Below are 17,075 nucleotides of genomic sequence, written 5' to 3' on the forward strand. Positions count from 1 at the left end.
GTGTACTCTAATTTTTTTTATTTTTTAAACACCTATTTTTTTTAAATTTTTTAAACACCTACTGATTTGTGTACCCCAAATTTTTATAATTTTTTAAACACAAACCGGACACTATTAAAATTTTTTAAACACAAATCGGACACTATTAAATTTTTTTTAAATAACTACTTTTAAAAAAAATTGTTGCCGAAACACTATTTTTTGCTTTGAAATCTACAATTAAATGTGAGTCAAAGACAATAACACTAGATGTATTAAAAAAATATACTACCACAGAAACATTCTTATTTATTTTGAAGCAGGTCTGATGTAATCATTATAAATATTTAATAATAATTAAGCTATACCAATAACAATTTATCCTATATTATATGTTGACAACAAAAAAATTTCAACTCAAAGAATATACCAAGTTATAGTAAGAATTACTGGGTTAAAATAGCTATTTATAACTGCAGAACAATTTCTGGAACATTTTGAAGAATACATGTAGATAATATTTTATAGTTTCATTTGTATGAAATTTCCAAGTAGATAACATTAGTTAGCTTATTTTTTACTATCTATTAATTGTATTCAGCTGACATTTTTGCTAATATATCTACTAATCATGTATCTATCTATTACCTACCTAAATGAGGTCAGATTTTTACTAAATTAGTCAAAGTTACTGACTAATTTTTACTGCGTGGACAATGCAATACAGATTTTGATTTATTCTAACTTTTAAAATGTGCTGACCAAAAGAAGCAATAACAACACTGCTTTGTTAATTTTTTGGATATCTTAATTGTGGCTTAAAGTTTGAGTTTCAATAATAGTCTTGCATACATAATAAACAAAAAGTTTGCTACAAGGTCACCGAATCAAATAATCATACAATTCATTTTAAATATATTGGTGTAGCAACTAGAAGTTGCTGAACGGATGGATAGTAACCCACTTGCAAATGTTCATTTATAACAGTCTCATTAAAGAGGTAATGATTCATGAATCCTGCAATAAGATTTTAAAATCAAGTATTAAATATGTATTGTCATATCTAAGCAGTCTCTTCACAAATTTATTAAAGAAGCATGCTGCTCAATGAGAGAAGTCTTAGCTCTTTATGTCACACAACAACGAATAAAGAGATAATTTTGTTTAAAAAGTTTATTAGCTTTTGGTTATACATTGAGTTACATAATTGTTCATACAGAACAATTAGAAGGAGGGAAGATAGAGTGGATATACTCTGCTATACCTGATTTGGAGGTCATGTCAGCATTAATGCTGAATCTCATATGAGATTATTTTTCAGCTTTATTGTAACTTCATTTAAAGCCTTCCTCTATTGAAACAAAAGATGCCTTCGTATTGCTTCCTATCTTCTCTTTGGTATGACATTTGGGAAGACTTTACTACTTATCCATTCCTTTTGCATTCCCATATTTCAACATCAATGGGTACAAAATGATTTTTTCTTTATCTAAAACAATATTTAATTACTCAAAAATAGAAAGATATCAGCAATATATGGAATTACTACATTTAGTTCTAGAGGCTCTGATTTCCTTGACAAGTGTAAATTAGCTTTTATTCCTCCGTGGATTATTAGGAAACTTCCAAAGTTAACTTAAAAAGATACCTGTTATATTTCTTTAGTCCCCTTTCCATTTAAATTAGAGACATAAAAACCTATTCAATGTGGCAGTTGAATCCTTAAGTAGCTTTTCTTCTATAAATAAAGACAAGTGCAGATACCATATCAAGACATATCCTCACCCAAAAAAGTTCATACTCCTAACTCTCATATTTTTCTACTCAGTTCCTTCTATAGTGCATCCTCATATTTGACAAAGAATGAGTGATATTCCTCCTCACTCCATTCCCCTCCCTGAACTACCTAATGAACTTCTCTTGGAAATATTCCATCGCTGTGATGCTTCGACCATTTTGAATGGTCGCATGACGTCTCGCTACTGGAGAGGAAAGCTCAGCAGCTATCACTTTGTCACAAATGTGTCTGAGACATGGAGAAATGATGGAATATCACTAATGCTACATTTTTGCTATCCATCCTCTTTCATGAGCTCTCTTGACTGGGTCATGATGATGGATGCCTCGACGGGGTATACCAGTCCATTTCAATTCCCATTCTTGCTAACTTATGAAGGTTGGTTCCAACTGATTGACATTCAAAATGGAGTATTTCGCATCAAATACTCTTCCATGGGACAAAAGAGCTACTTGATAGCTTGGAATCCAGTGAGCCGGAGGTCCAAACTCATCCCAGATCCTGTCTACATCTTTGAACCTGAAATGGCTTATTCATATGCATTTTCATACTATCCATATACTTTTGACTATGCTATCGTGTATGTGTTCCAACACAGTGATGAAACTACAGCATGCACACTCGCCATGTATACCAGCACCACAAGAACTTGGGATGTGGTTTTGCCATGTCCATCATATGTTCAAAGGTTAGATCCAACCTACGTTACACTTGATGGAGTTATTTATTGGCTAACACGCTCATTTGAGGATGTTGAGCAAAGATCCCCATATATTGTATGCTTTTCTATATTATCTCAAACCTTTCAACAAATTGTCGTCCCTGAACAAGCTTTGGGGCATTGTTACATGCTAATGAATCTTAACCAAAAGCTTTGTCTCGCTTCATCCAACCATAATGAAGAAGACTTCTCCACTGCTATTTGGCATGTTAATGTTACAGAGGAGAAACCAACTTGGACTAGGTTATTTATGTATAATGGGGATGGTCCGCTATTTACTCCAACCAACTTCATTGGTGAAGATATCATACAAATCAAAGAAAGTCATTTTCAAGTTGATGGAGTCGATGAATCAAAATTTCCACACTTCCATATCTGTCGGTATACTCCTATGAACAACAGAAGGAGAACCCTTCATTGGGTAGAATACGAAGATGAAGTCAGACTCAGGTCCATGCATGTGTACCACAAGACATTATATCCAGTGTGATTTCCACCTTTCACATTGGACTTGAAGATTGCCCAAGGTTATAAAATGCTATGTTATGATGGGTTTGAGTTACTGCAACGTATATGTATTAAACTCTGTTTCACGCTTAAGTATAATGCATGTTCTCTGTTCTAAGTTGCTATTGTGTGGTTTAGGTAAAATCACATAATCTAGGTGCTGATTATTATTAGTTTAAAAATATATATTGCAAGAAGGTATGTAGTACATGTTCATGTATTGCATGAAGCTATGTATTAGAGGTTATTCTCCATGTCTACTTTGTTACGTTGTATTATCAAGCTTTGCTTCCTAAATATTTATGTGGCTTACTAAATTTAGAGAAAACTTGCTTTGAATTAATTTAGCAGTGTTGTTAGTCAGAATTACTGACTTCCCCATGATAGCTAAGCTGCAGGGGTTTTAAAACTACACTTTCTTTACTCAACTCCATCCTTATTCGTTGAAGTATCTATCCTTCAAATTAATCAAGTTAAACGAACTACCGTCTCTTAATAACTATACATCTTATATTAATTATGATTAGATTCTATTGTTTGAAGTAAGAATCCTCTGCTATGCAAGTAACAATGCAATTCAAGGTTAATAATTTTTTTTACTTTCTCCATTTGTACTCACAAAACTACTATCAAAAATGCCCTTTCTCCAAATTTGTTTTTTAATGGAGAATAACAACCATTGCTAATATCACATTATATATTAGAATCATTGTAAAATACTTTTCTTTCAAAATAGTTTTATTCAATATTTTTTCATCCATACACATTTTCTTAATCAATTGAAAAAATGAACTACAAAGAAATTAAGATTTCAAAGTTTTATAAGAGCTACAGGAGTAACTGTAATAATCAATAAAATTAGATTAGTCATATTGTGTTTAGTTTTCTGTGGTGATACCAAATGATGATATCCTTATTTTAGGGTATAGAAAAGGTATGAAAATAAATGTCTTATTGGAAGGTAGTTAATTCTAATAATAGCTCTCCATTTGTGCCTGAACAAACTGATGCCCATAATCAGTTCTCAAATGAGTATCATGATTCTACACATGTGAAGTATCTTTCACAAATGTTAAGGTTGAGAGACTATATGAAATTATTGAAGTTAATGGTTCTGAGGAGAAACTTAGACCTTTTTTTTTCAAATTAACAATTCAAAGGATACTCATATATTTTGTACTAATTCATTAGTCTATGAATTCAAGTGTCCCAAATGCAAAATTTTTTACATTGAACAAAGGTCTCTGCATCATGCTTGCAGCCACCTTTTGCATAAAAATATTTTATGCATCATCCAATAATCTCACATCACATGCTTAACTTGAAATAATGAATTCATGACTTCATGTATGGATGAGCTCATATACATAGGTTTAATCACAAATACTGCCATAATAGAAAGTCATAAATTGTTTTAACTTACTATTCCAAATAATTAGTATGGCTAAATCCATCCAGTGCTAACATAGCATACTATGCACAAATCATTAATCTATTAATTTAATCCTAACTAAAGCAAGCTTTTATATATTAAAGAAATATTTTATACATGAAGGTTTCAAGCCACCTATTGCAGGTTGGAGTAAATTTATGTCAGCCTTTATAGATCAAATTTGTAACCCTCTTGAAAGGGTGAATATTTCTTTTAATAAATTACTCTTAAGTAATGTCTTGATTTATAACTAATACTCAAATGGAAACATTATTACCGGATTTTATACTGCTTGATAAAAATTTGACAAGTAATTGTGAAAAGAAGTTTAGTGTTTTAGATTTGATTTATTAATTTTGAATTTCACCAATAATTAAATTTTTAAAGTGTTCTTGACATCTAATTTTAAATTGAATTTGTATCCAACCAAAAAATATTGATAAAAAATAAATTAATTATAAAGTCAAGTAACTATATAAATGACTGAAAATAGTTTATAGTTAGGATCTTTTTTTTTTTCAGGAACAGAACTTAGTTGGTTTTAAACTAAGAACTTTGCATGCCATTTTCATTTAGTTCACATAACAATAAATAGCACATAAGACAATGAGTGATGTCAAAATCTATATAATACCGTGCAAATCAAATCAATGTGTTGATGGATATACTTTACTTGTGACTTGATGTCTGCTGATGACAATTACACCGGCTAGCAGTGTACTTTGTCACATAAACTAATAAAAAATTGGAAAATGTCAATGGAATTTAACAACCAAAAAATGGAAAAAAGTCAATTAACCCGCGCAACACTCATACATATTCCTTTTAGGTAGTAAAGCAGGGTTTCTGTTTAATTGTAATGGTCTTTGAAAAGCAAGAAAGGTTCCTCAGCTCTATCTATGCCTATGTACTAAATTCTTTAAAAGACTGATTTCTTTGGTAAGAAACAAAGTTTCACAAAATGTTAGGGATAATGCCAACTTTTGATTCCTCTTCTCCTTTCCTTCCTCAGGATGTAATTCTTTACATCCTAGGAAAAGTTGATAATAGATGTCTCTACAGATGCAGGACATTGAACAAATTTTGGTGCTCTTCATTGATGGAATTTAAGTTCCTATCTCAGCACCACCTAAATTTTTCACATAATAAACAAGCACTTTTGTTGCATATTTTTTTTTCAGAGTGGACAAAAGCTAACAATGCAATTATCAGTGTCAATGCTTTAACAGGTGCATCGAAGACATTGTGTCTCCCAACACAGTTAACAACATGCAATGATTTTACCCTTGTGGGTTCTGAGCTTGGGAACGTCTGCCTAACATTTACAGATGGCTGCCGGAAGAATATGGTACTCATTTGGAACTTGCTAACGAGCAGTGTTCGCCACTTACCTCAACCACGGATTTTTAAAGCTCACACATGCGTCTCAATCTTTGCTTTCACATACTACCCTTCCACCACGGAGTACTGTGTAATGCATGTGTTCAAGAAAAAATTTGATGACAAAAACATATGGTACACCATCTGGAATAGTAAGTACCAGCAATGGGAACCCAAGAGAGTTGCCAATGGTGATACTACCAACATCAGTCCTGATTACGTTTCAAAAAATTGGTTAATTTTCTGGATTAATTTTGGTGGATTAACTTTGGATAAACCACAATCCGTCCTAATATTCTCCATAACCAACTACAACTGGTGTTTAAGTCAAATTCCCAACAAGGCAAAGTCAGATTGTAATGCACTGGTACTACTCAAAGATCATATTTGCTACATCTCCTATCCAGCTAACATTGATCACTATAGCATATCATTATGGATTCTTCAAATGAAAACAGAAGATAGCTTTCGTTGGAATCCTCTATATGCAGTGGAAACCGTTAGAATGTATGAGCAACCAAAATTATTTCTTGAGGAGGAACTCATTTGCTTAACACAACAAGTAAGCGAAGGATATATTTTTACAAAAGAAATTGTGCTTTCAAGATGTTCTTGGGAGCCATATCAACGACGACATTTATATTGGCAGAGCTGGCCAACACAAATTCAGTTAAAGAGAATCATTCTTCACATGCCAGGGGTGTTTCCTATTTAGTGCAGAAATTCAAATAGAATGTAAAATACAAAATTATGATTTATGTTCCATGCTTAGTTAGCTTTGATGCTGTTATAGTTTTCATTGTATTAATTTATAGTTTCTACATACTATATCACTAGGACATGCCCTGCCTTCAATGAGTACGTATATTGTTATAGTCTCTTCTGTTGTGGAAAACAAGAGCCATTTTCCAGGGTGCCCTCCTAAAGTTTACAAAAATTCTACAAGAAAATAAATAAAGTTGCGCCATAAGTTAGACATACAAAGGCGTTACAAAAAAATTATTTTCATTTGTCTCTACCATCTCAAGTCTATATAAATCTTCAAATCTTTCCCAAATGATACATTCTAACAAGGAACTAACAGTTGTATAGTCTCAAGTATCCTTTTCACGGAAGGTTTATATTCAAAGAAAAAAAACTCATTGCATTAAAAGAATGAAGGATATCCTTTTTTAAAACACCACTAAACAATATCTGCCACCATTTGTTTTTTATCAGCAAAAAAATGCTGCTTGCTTCCAAAAAAGTACAGCTAACATGATCAATTTATGTAGTTTAAAAAATTTTGCTTCCAGAGAAGGCTTGTCCCACGTTGATCGAGGCATCCTAACCATGGCGCGACAGTACACCTTTAGGTGTATCAGAAATTGAAGTCTCCTATAACATGACAATTGACACATGTAAAATAAAAAAAATATCAAGCAACCTCCCAAATAATGAAATAGTGGTAGAGTTCTTTCATACCATTGTTACCACAACAACCACACATTCACCATAGAAGGACAAAGATGAATTTGCCAGACCAAGGAGTTGAGAATGCAAAAGAAGCAAGGCGAAATAGATTGTTCAAGATAGCTGGAAAAAAAAGAAAGCTCCATTATTCTATCCACAAAGGTGCCCACAAAACATATTTATACACTTTGGATGAATCAAATTTCATGCTGCCTTCATCATTTGTTTGGCCATTAACAAGACCTCTCTTATCTTATATCATACATTGCAGAGAACTCTGACGTGGGACATCCCATGCTTCAACAACAACATATTGCTACAAAGCATATACCTCAGCATTGTGCACAGCAAGAATCAGAGCATAGAACACCTTTGAAAGAGTTGCATCTACCCTTATTACAAGGTATGTAACATAAACTGTTCATACTTCAACTTTAAAGGACCTTTTATACAAGAGTAAACAAATTTTGTATTCAAACTTTTACTGCAACACTTGCATTGTGTAACCCTGGTGATTTTTGACAGCCATCTTAATGGTTGTCTTTATAATCATTCTTCCTGCTTTAAAACTTTGCTGCCACAACTAATTAAACTAACATGTCATGTGAAATCCAAAAAAATATGGGATATGGTTCATATTATACATTGTCAATTAATCCTCTTAACATTAACTATGTTTAGGGACAGAAAACAACATACATGTTATTCCACATGCGGCTCAATTGCACTGCCATGCCAAAATGCCTTCAACAAGTCTAACTCCAGGACGCCACATACTAACTCCAACTTCACACAACATCATTCATATTCAAACATCCCAACTAGCATCAAATACATCTCTACTGCCAGGTTAAACTCCTAATTTACTTCCATGTGTTATCCATATTTATATTACTATGTTAGCCTAATCATAACAATGAAGAAATTCTTTGAATGTATATACAACTTCTTAGGTGCGACCAGTTTTCATAACCTTGCCTCAAACGAAACTGCAAATCATCACATAGATCCAGTCTCTTCTACGCATGTAACTCCCACAAGACACACTCTAGATGCATCTCAACCTGACACGGTCAACTTTGAATCAACCCCTATGCATAGCACCATCACATTTCACACAAATACAGGTCATAGATAATATTTGTTCTTGAAGTACTATAATGAATTAACTCCCAATGTATATATACCTTTCAAATAACATTTAAACCTTTTACATATAAAATAAATTTCTTTTTTCCAGATTCTGTACGATATCCAGATTCAATCAATACAAACAATGCAGGTGAATATGAGACTAATACAACAGTCAATTTTACTCTAAGTGAACATCAAAATTTTGCAGTGTTATATTCTTGCCGTTATCTCTAATGCCAGCCATGCTTGCCTATAATGCTTATATTATGTGCAATTCCTTCTTTAGGAAGATTCTTATCTGAAAATGTTTTAGATTAGAATTCAAAGGTCAGTAGTCATAATGTACTCTTTTTTAGTTAGAATGTTAAATTTAAAAATTGTTCATCGAAAAATTTTATTTTATTAAAATATAAGATTAATAAATCAAGTCAATAGTCTCGGTGAAACCAAGTACAATTTCAAGACTCTTATCATGTACCAATAAAAGGAATTGAATTGAAGCAACTACCAAACAAATAAAAAATCTCATGCTTCTTTTCACTACTTTTATCATGTAATAGAATAAAAAATTTGTTTCATTATATTATTACCTAAGTAATACTGTTAAAGTTCCATATTAATTTTTTTTTATACTCTAAAAAAGATTTCAGCTGTAAAAAAAGATTTTTGGATAACATTCTTATTCAACCTTTTGAATTGAACAGATTTCCAAGGATTAAGCACCAACGCACAATATAACACAACACATGTAAGAGGATTGAACGCGTTTACTGCTAATGTTGCTGATCCAAGTTAGTACCTTACAATTCTAAACTTTCCTTATCATATAAATTCTACTGGAGAATTTCATTTTTTTTTTGTGGTAAAATCAAATTCTATAATCTCTCTCACACACACATATATATATATGTTAAACAAAATAGACACAGTTAACGACAAAGACCTAATATCATAATTTTTCGTAAAGAATTATTTAATCATTATAATAAATTCATCAAGTAAGAAAAATTAATTAATTATTTCAATGTCAAATAAAATTTAATAAAAACTTTTATTGAAATTCGGCGTGCACAACAAAAATGACGCTTTCCGAGATGAAATAGCATAAGTTTAAATTATACTTTACATTCAGAAATATAATGTTTAAATTATAATGAGAGAGAGAGAGAGCTATATATGCAATAACAAAAACGTAGAGATAAGGCGTTATATAAGAAAGCTATGAAAAAAAACTCAATATTGTAATTTAATGCACTTTTTACTTAATGATTCAAATAAAATTAGATTTGTTTTAATGCTAATGTTTATTTTCCTGTTAACACTATTAAATTCATGTTATGTTTGGTACAATAATATCTATTAAATTTAACTATTTACGTTAATATTTTCCTTTCCACATATTAGTCGATATGTTTATAAAAATAAAAAGTTTCATTTATTCCACTAAGTCAATTTTTCCATTATATTTCGTTAAGTTTAATTGATTTATTAATCCATTGTGTCATTAATCTATTTCCATTAAGAATTTATATTTGAAAAAAGTTTTCTTAGATAATATTTTTTATTCAACCTTTTAAATTTAACAGACTTCCAAGAATTAAATACCAACACACAATGTAACACAAGACGTACAGGAGAATTTAACGGGTTTACTGCAAATGTTACTGATTCAAGTTAGTACTTTACAATTCTAAACTTCTCTTATCATATAAATTCTATTTCAAAAATTCATTTTTTCGGTCGTCAAATTTTATAATATATATATATATATATATATATATATATATATATATATATATATATATATATATATTAAAAAAATAAAGTCATAAAATACTAAATAAATTCTAAATATTTTTATAACAAATCTTCTTAATATCATTGAATATGAATTGACTTTACAAGTTATAATTTTATTTATAACATTAAAGAATCTAAAAAACTATATAATATACAGGTTCTTTGATTTGTATCATATCATATATGAGATCAGAATAATATTTTAATAAACACCATTAACGACAAAGAACTAATATAATAATTTTTCAGAAACAGTTATTTAATCATTATATTAAATTTATCAATTAAGAAAACATAATTAATTATTTCAATGTAAAATAAAATTAAAAAAAAAATTCCATTAAAATTTAGTGTGCACAAAATATAATGACACTTGACGAGGTTAAATAGCTACTTTGAAATAAAAAGTTATTGTCGGGATATCCTATTTTTTGTTTTAACAGTGAGAATCAATCCTTACCCAAAGACAGTAACACTAGCTAGAAAGAAACCATAAAATTACTAAAAAAATTATGAAATTTAAAACTGTGTTATTCCTTTACCAGTACGTAAAACGTAAGTATAATAAATATATAGTGATAATTAAGGTAAACGAGGATGAATTTAAAGTAGATTATACCTTTACAACTATAATTTTTAAAATGAAATAGTATGCCAATTTAGTCAAATTACATATATATTGCTATCTTAAAATATGAAATTTAAAATGTAACGGCAATGTTGTGCCGAATGTTACAAAACATGATGAGTTATTTCAATCCAAAATAAATTTCATAATTGAATTATATAAATTTACATGCCTTTACTTATATAATTTTTTAAACAACGCAATTTGCCAAATTAATTAAATAAGACACATGTTGCTATCTTAAAATACAAAGTTTAAAGTCTGAATTGGATGTCGTACAGAATCTTACAAAAGATCAGGAGTTATTTCAATGTAAAATAAATTTTAGAATTAAATTTTATAAATTTACAAAAAATGTTAGCGGCGGCCGAAGTTAAATAGCTGCTTTGAAATAAAAAAAAAAATTGTACCCGAGACATTCAATTTTACACTTCGAAAGCTAGAATCAATTGTGGGACAAAAAATAATAACACTAGCTGTAGGAAGGCATAAAAAAAATTATAAGCTCAAACTGTGTTTTCTCTTCGCCTGCAAGTTTCATGTAAGCGTAAAAAATTATAACGATAATCAAAGGTAAAATAGCATAACTTTAAAGTATACTTTACCTTCAGAAAAATAAACTTTAAAACAAAATAATATGCCGATTTAGTTAAATAAGATATAAGTTGCTATTTACGTTAATACGAGATTTAAGGTGTGACAGCGACGTCCTGCAAAATATTACAAAAGATGATAAATTTTTTCAATGTAAATTAGATTTTAGAGTTGAAATATTAAAGTTATATACGTAGACTAATACAATTTTTAGAAGAAAGTAGTAAGTCAATTTAGTTAAATCAAAGTTATGCTGCTATTTTAAAATATGAAATTTAAAGTTTAATGTCGACGTCGTGCAAAAATTTTGTATGGATGAAGAATTATTTCAATGAAAAACAAAATTTTAAATTAATTATATTAATTTTCTAAAAAAATTCTAAACTACTCTAGCATGGCCAAAAAATATTGGAGAAGGCCAGGATTAAATACCTACTTTGAAAAAAAAAAAACTCTTCTCGAGACATTCTATTTTTTCCTTTAAAAGTTAAAATCAACCGTGAGCCAAAGACAGGTGTGTACGCACTTTTTAGTTAATCACTCAAATAAAATTCGATTTGTTTTAATGCTAATGTTTATTTTTCTTTTTACAGTATTAAATTTATGTAATGTTTGGTACAATAATATCTATTAAACTTAACTATTTACGTTAATATTTTCCTTTACACATATTCATTCACATGTTTCTAAAAATAAAAAGTTTATTTTTTTTCCACTAAGTCAATTATTCTATTATTGTATTCCGTTAAGCTTAATTGTGTCATTAATCTATTTGAATTAAGCTTAATTAAATTCAATTTACCACACTTGATTGAATACACAATCAACAAAATCTAAATCAAAGTGAAGGTGCACTCTGATCTGCAAATCGAAATATCAATTCATGTATCACTTTATTCGCTTTTTTTTGTAGCTTACTGGGATATCGGTGATCCTCAATTTCCATGCCAACACTGTGGAGCTATATTCTGGTATGATGAGCGCATAGAAAAGCATTATAATGCCAAATCTCCTAAATTCGCACTATGTTGCCGGCGAGGTCAGGTTCAACTTCCTATGATGCAAGCACCGCCTGAATCTTTGAGGAAACTTTACTTTGACACCAATGAAAAATCCGATCACTTTCGATTGAATATTAGGAGCTACAACAGTATGTTTGCTTTTACATCATTAGGTGGTAAGGTACAGAGGTCGATTAATCAAAGTCGTGGGCCCCCAACCTTCATCTTGCATGGACAAAACTATCATTTAATGGGAAGTTTGCTTCCATCAAATGGAGGAATAGCGAAATTTGCACAACTATATATATATGATACTCAAAACGAGATACAAAATCGAATCGCTGCTGTGAGGTAATTTACATATGATTTCTTTTAATGCTCAGCCAAAAGCAAGTTGAATTTTAGTTCAAACTCAGGTCACGTATTTATATTTATATGATTTTAACTAATTTTTTCCAGCTCAAGGGATAAATTGAACAACCTTCATGCGGATATTGTCTCGACCATCAAAATTATGCTTGATCATCATAATGTGCTTGCAAAATCATTTCGGCTTGCTCGGGATGCACTTGCTGCTGAAGCTACTGAATCAATTCGGCTACGTCTTATAGGGAAGAGAGGAAAGGATGGACGCAGATATAATTTGCCTTCAGTTTCTGAAGTTGTTGCCTTAGTTGTTGGTGATTTTGATGGATCTACAACAGAGCGAGATATTATTGTTGAAAATAAATCAGGGTCACTTCAAAGAATAACTGAGCTACACCCCTCCTATCTAGGCTTACAGTATCTACTGTTATTCCCTTATGGTGAAGATGGGTGGAGAGAAGATATTCCATTGAACAAAATTAAAAAAGGAGAAACAGATAAAGACAAATATGTCACAATGCGAGACTTTTTCGCATTTCGAATCCAAGATCGGCCTTCACACAATGGTGTCCTCTTATATTCCCATCGATTATTCCAACAATTCTTAGTTGATGCATTCTCAATGGTTGAAAGCGCCAGATTGAAATATGTTTACACCCACCAAAGCGACTTTAGAGCTGAGTTATACAATGGCCTTCGAGATGCCGTTTTCAGTGGCGAGACAAATGCAGCCTCAAAAGGAAAGAGAATTATACTCCCGGCAACATTTACTGGTGGTGCAAGATACATGACACAAAATTATCAAGACGCAATGGCAATATGTAGATGCGTCGGTTATCCAGATTTGTTCATCACTTTTACTTGCAATCCGCAATGGGATGAAATACAACGATATTGTGCAAAGCACAAGCTCAAACCAGAAGACAGGCCAGACATCATTTGCAGACTCTTCAAAGTTAAAGTAGACAATATGATTAAGGATCTTAGATACAACAAATTATTTGGTTCTACCAAAGCAGGTACGTAATTTACATTTAAATTTTGCAATTTTTTTCCCATGACATTCAGAAATTGCTTCCTTATTCTAAATTAGACGTGTTAATACCATTCAAGCGTTGTTTTTTCCCAGTTATTTATACAATAGAGTTCCAAAAGAGAGGACTTCCACACGCACATATACTATTGTTCTTACATGAGCAAGATAAGTATCCAAACCCTACGGATATAGACAAAATTATCTGTGCTGAGATTCCTGATCATGATGTTGATAATGCATACTACGAAGCTGTCAAGAGTTTTATGCTGCATGGTCCATGTGGTCTTAGCAAGCCAACTTCCCCTTGCATGGAAGAAGGACGTTGTATGCGTCATTTCCCTAAGAAGTTCAACGAAGTTACTACAGTTGACGAAGATGGTTACCCAGTTTATAGGCGTCGAAATAATGGACGCACAGTGGAAGTGTCTGGAATTCATCTTGACAATAGATATGTTGTGCCACATAATAGATTGTTGTTACTAAAATATCGTGCTCACATTAATGTGGAATGGTGTAACCAATCAAGATCTATCAAGTATTTGTTCAAATATGTAAACAAAGGGAGTGATCGGGTCACAGCCTCTTTTTACAGAAACTCCACAAGTGACAATTCAAGTACAAAAGTTGATGAAGTGAAAATGTTTTATGATTGTCGATACATATCTCCTTATGAAGTTGCCTGGAGGATATTTTCCTATGACATTCACTATAGAAATCCATCTGTTGAGAGGCTGAGTTTTCATTTACCAGATCAACAACCTGTTGTATTTACAGATAATGAATCATTAGTTGAAGCTCTTGCAAAGGCCACTGTAAAAGAGTCCATGTTTCTAGCTTGGTTTGCAGCTAACGAAAAATATGCGGAAGCTAGACAACTAACATACACTGAGTTTCCAACAAAGTTTGTTTGGAAACCTTCACCTCGAGCTTGGGAACCTAGGAAAAGTCATCAAGTCATTGGAAGGATGATTTTCGTTCCACCATCATCTGGTGAGCTATATTACTTAAGGATGTTGTTAAATATTGTAAAGGGACCAACAAGCTATGTAGATATTCGAACATACAATGGTGTTATCTATTCATCATTTCGAGATGCATGCTATGCACGTGGGCTACTTGATGACGACAAAGAATATATTGATGCCATTAAGGAAGCAAGTCATTGGGGCTCAGGTCATTATTTGCGAAAATTGTTTGCGACTCTATTGTGGTCTAACTCAATGGTGCGACCTGAAGCTGTATGGGAAGAAACTGCCATCTTATTATGTGATGGGATTTTGCATAATCACAGAGCCATGTTTGGCCGATCTGGTAAGCAGACAACTCCAATGATAAACCTTTCTATTAAATTTTATATCTTTAAAGTGTTATGGCTTACATGTTTTCATAGTAATTTTTTCAAGTACCATATGTTTTTCATAATTATAGCAACTAATGTTTTTACTATGTCAACATTTCAGATTTGGTTTTCAGCGATGAAGAATTAAAGGACCTAACTTTGATTGAGATTGAACAAATATTGAACAGTAACGGCAAAAGCTTGCGGGATTATCCGACAATGCCATTTCCATCAGGGGATACTGACCATCTTAGAACACGAAACAAGATGATCTTTGATGAGTTAAATTATGATCGTGTTGAATTACAAAGGCAATACATTCAATGCCTGTCCAAATTAACTACAGAGCAAAGGAGAGTATATGATAAGATCATAAGCGCTGCAGAAAGTCAACATGGACGTATGTTTTTTTTGTATGGCCATGGAGGTACAGGAAAGACTTTCCTTTGGAAAACTTTAGCTTCAGCATTGAGATCAAAGGGACAGATAGTATTAACTGTTGCCTCTAGCGGTATTGCTTCTCTATTGTTACCTGGAGGTCGGACTGCACATTCTAGATTTGCCATACCATTAACCCCAGATGAATTCTCTACTTGCAATATCAAGCAGGGAAGCCCATTGGCAGAGTTAATTGTAAGAGCAAAGCTAATAATCTGGGATGAAGCTCCTATGATGAGCAAATTTTATTTCGAAGCACTTGATAAGACAATGAAAGATTTGATGAGGTTCAAACATGATGAAAGCCCAGAAATGCCATTCGGAGGGAAAACAATAGTCTTTGGTGGAGATTTTAGGCAAATCTTGCCAGTGATTCCAAAGGGAACAAGACAAGACATCGTCAATGCGTCTTTGAATTCATCATATCTATGGCAGCATTGTGAAATATTAAAGCTAACCATCAACATGCGGCTGCAATCCATGGCTGCAGATAGTGGCAAACAAGATTTGCAGCAATTTGCCGAATGGATTCTTCAGGTCGGCAATGGAATATTAGAAGGAATGAGTGACGAGTCCAATTTGATTAGCATACCTCCTGAATTCCTTATCACCTATTATAATGATCCAATTGAAGCAATTGTTGAAGCAATCTATTCTGATTACATTGCTGACATGGATAACGAAGGCCACTTGAAAGGTCGAGCTATTTTGGCTCCTACAATTAATGCGGTAGATGAGGTGAATGATTACATGACCGAACTGAACAACAATGCATGCAAGACTTATGTTAGTTCCAATAAATGTTTGTTCGAAGGGGGTAGCAATGAAATTGAAGGCATGCACACACCGGAGTTTTTAGCAACAATTAAATGTTCCGGGGTTCCAAATCATGAATTGAAGCTAAAGGTTGGTTGCCCTGTCATGCTTATTAGAAATATTGATCGCTCTTCAGGGCTTTGCAATGGTACTAGATTGATAATTACAAGACTTGGAGATAAAGTTATCGAGGCAAGATTATTAAATTCTGACAACTGTGTCGATAAGGTCTTTATTCCTAGAATGACACTAACACCATCAAATGCTAGGCTACCATTTAGATTTCAAAGGAGACAATTCCCTCTCATGCTATCTTATGCAATGACCATAAACAAAAGTCAAGGACAATCATTAGACCACATCGGATTGCTACTGAAAAAACCTGTTTTCACACATGGCCAACTATATGTTGCCATTTCAAGGGTCACTAACAAGAAAGGATTGAAAATTCTAATTGCTCATGATGAAAACACTGGCAAAACAGAGAATATTGTTTACCCAGAAGTCTTTAGAAATGTATGACAAACCTTTTAACATTACTTATTTCTTCATTATCATCTCATGTATATACATGTATTTTCGTTTATAAAAAACTTATTTTTTCTCAGTTTACATTCGACCAACTTTAATAATGCATACATGATTTTTATATCT

At 32.0% G+C, this 17,075-nt stretch overlaps 1 protein-coding gene across 1 annotated transcript; it reads left to right on the forward strand.

The window, feature by feature from the left end:
- The first annotated feature begins 7,325 nt into the window (after positions 1-7,325).
- Positions 7,326-16,943, forward strand: LOC112770312 (uncharacterized). Its single transcript, XM_025814690.1, has 6 exons — positions 7,326-7,431; positions 7,541-7,672; positions 12,339-12,777; positions 12,886-13,811; positions 13,922-15,139; positions 15,289-16,943. Exons 1-6 carry the CDS (start codon positions 7,326-7,328, stop codon positions 16,941-16,943), a joined length of 4,476 nt encoding a protein of 1,491 aa, XP_025670475.1.
- The last annotated feature ends 132 nt before the right edge of the window (positions 16,944-17,075 follow it).

Source organism: Arachis hypogaea, chromosome 18 (genome assembly GCF_003086295.3).
Source record: "Arachis hypogaea cultivar Tifrunner chromosome 18, arahy.Tifrunner.gnm2.J5K5, whole genome shotgun sequence".
NCBI classification, from domain to species: domain Eukaryota; kingdom Viridiplantae; phylum Streptophyta; class Magnoliopsida; order Fabales; family Fabaceae; genus Arachis; species Arachis hypogaea.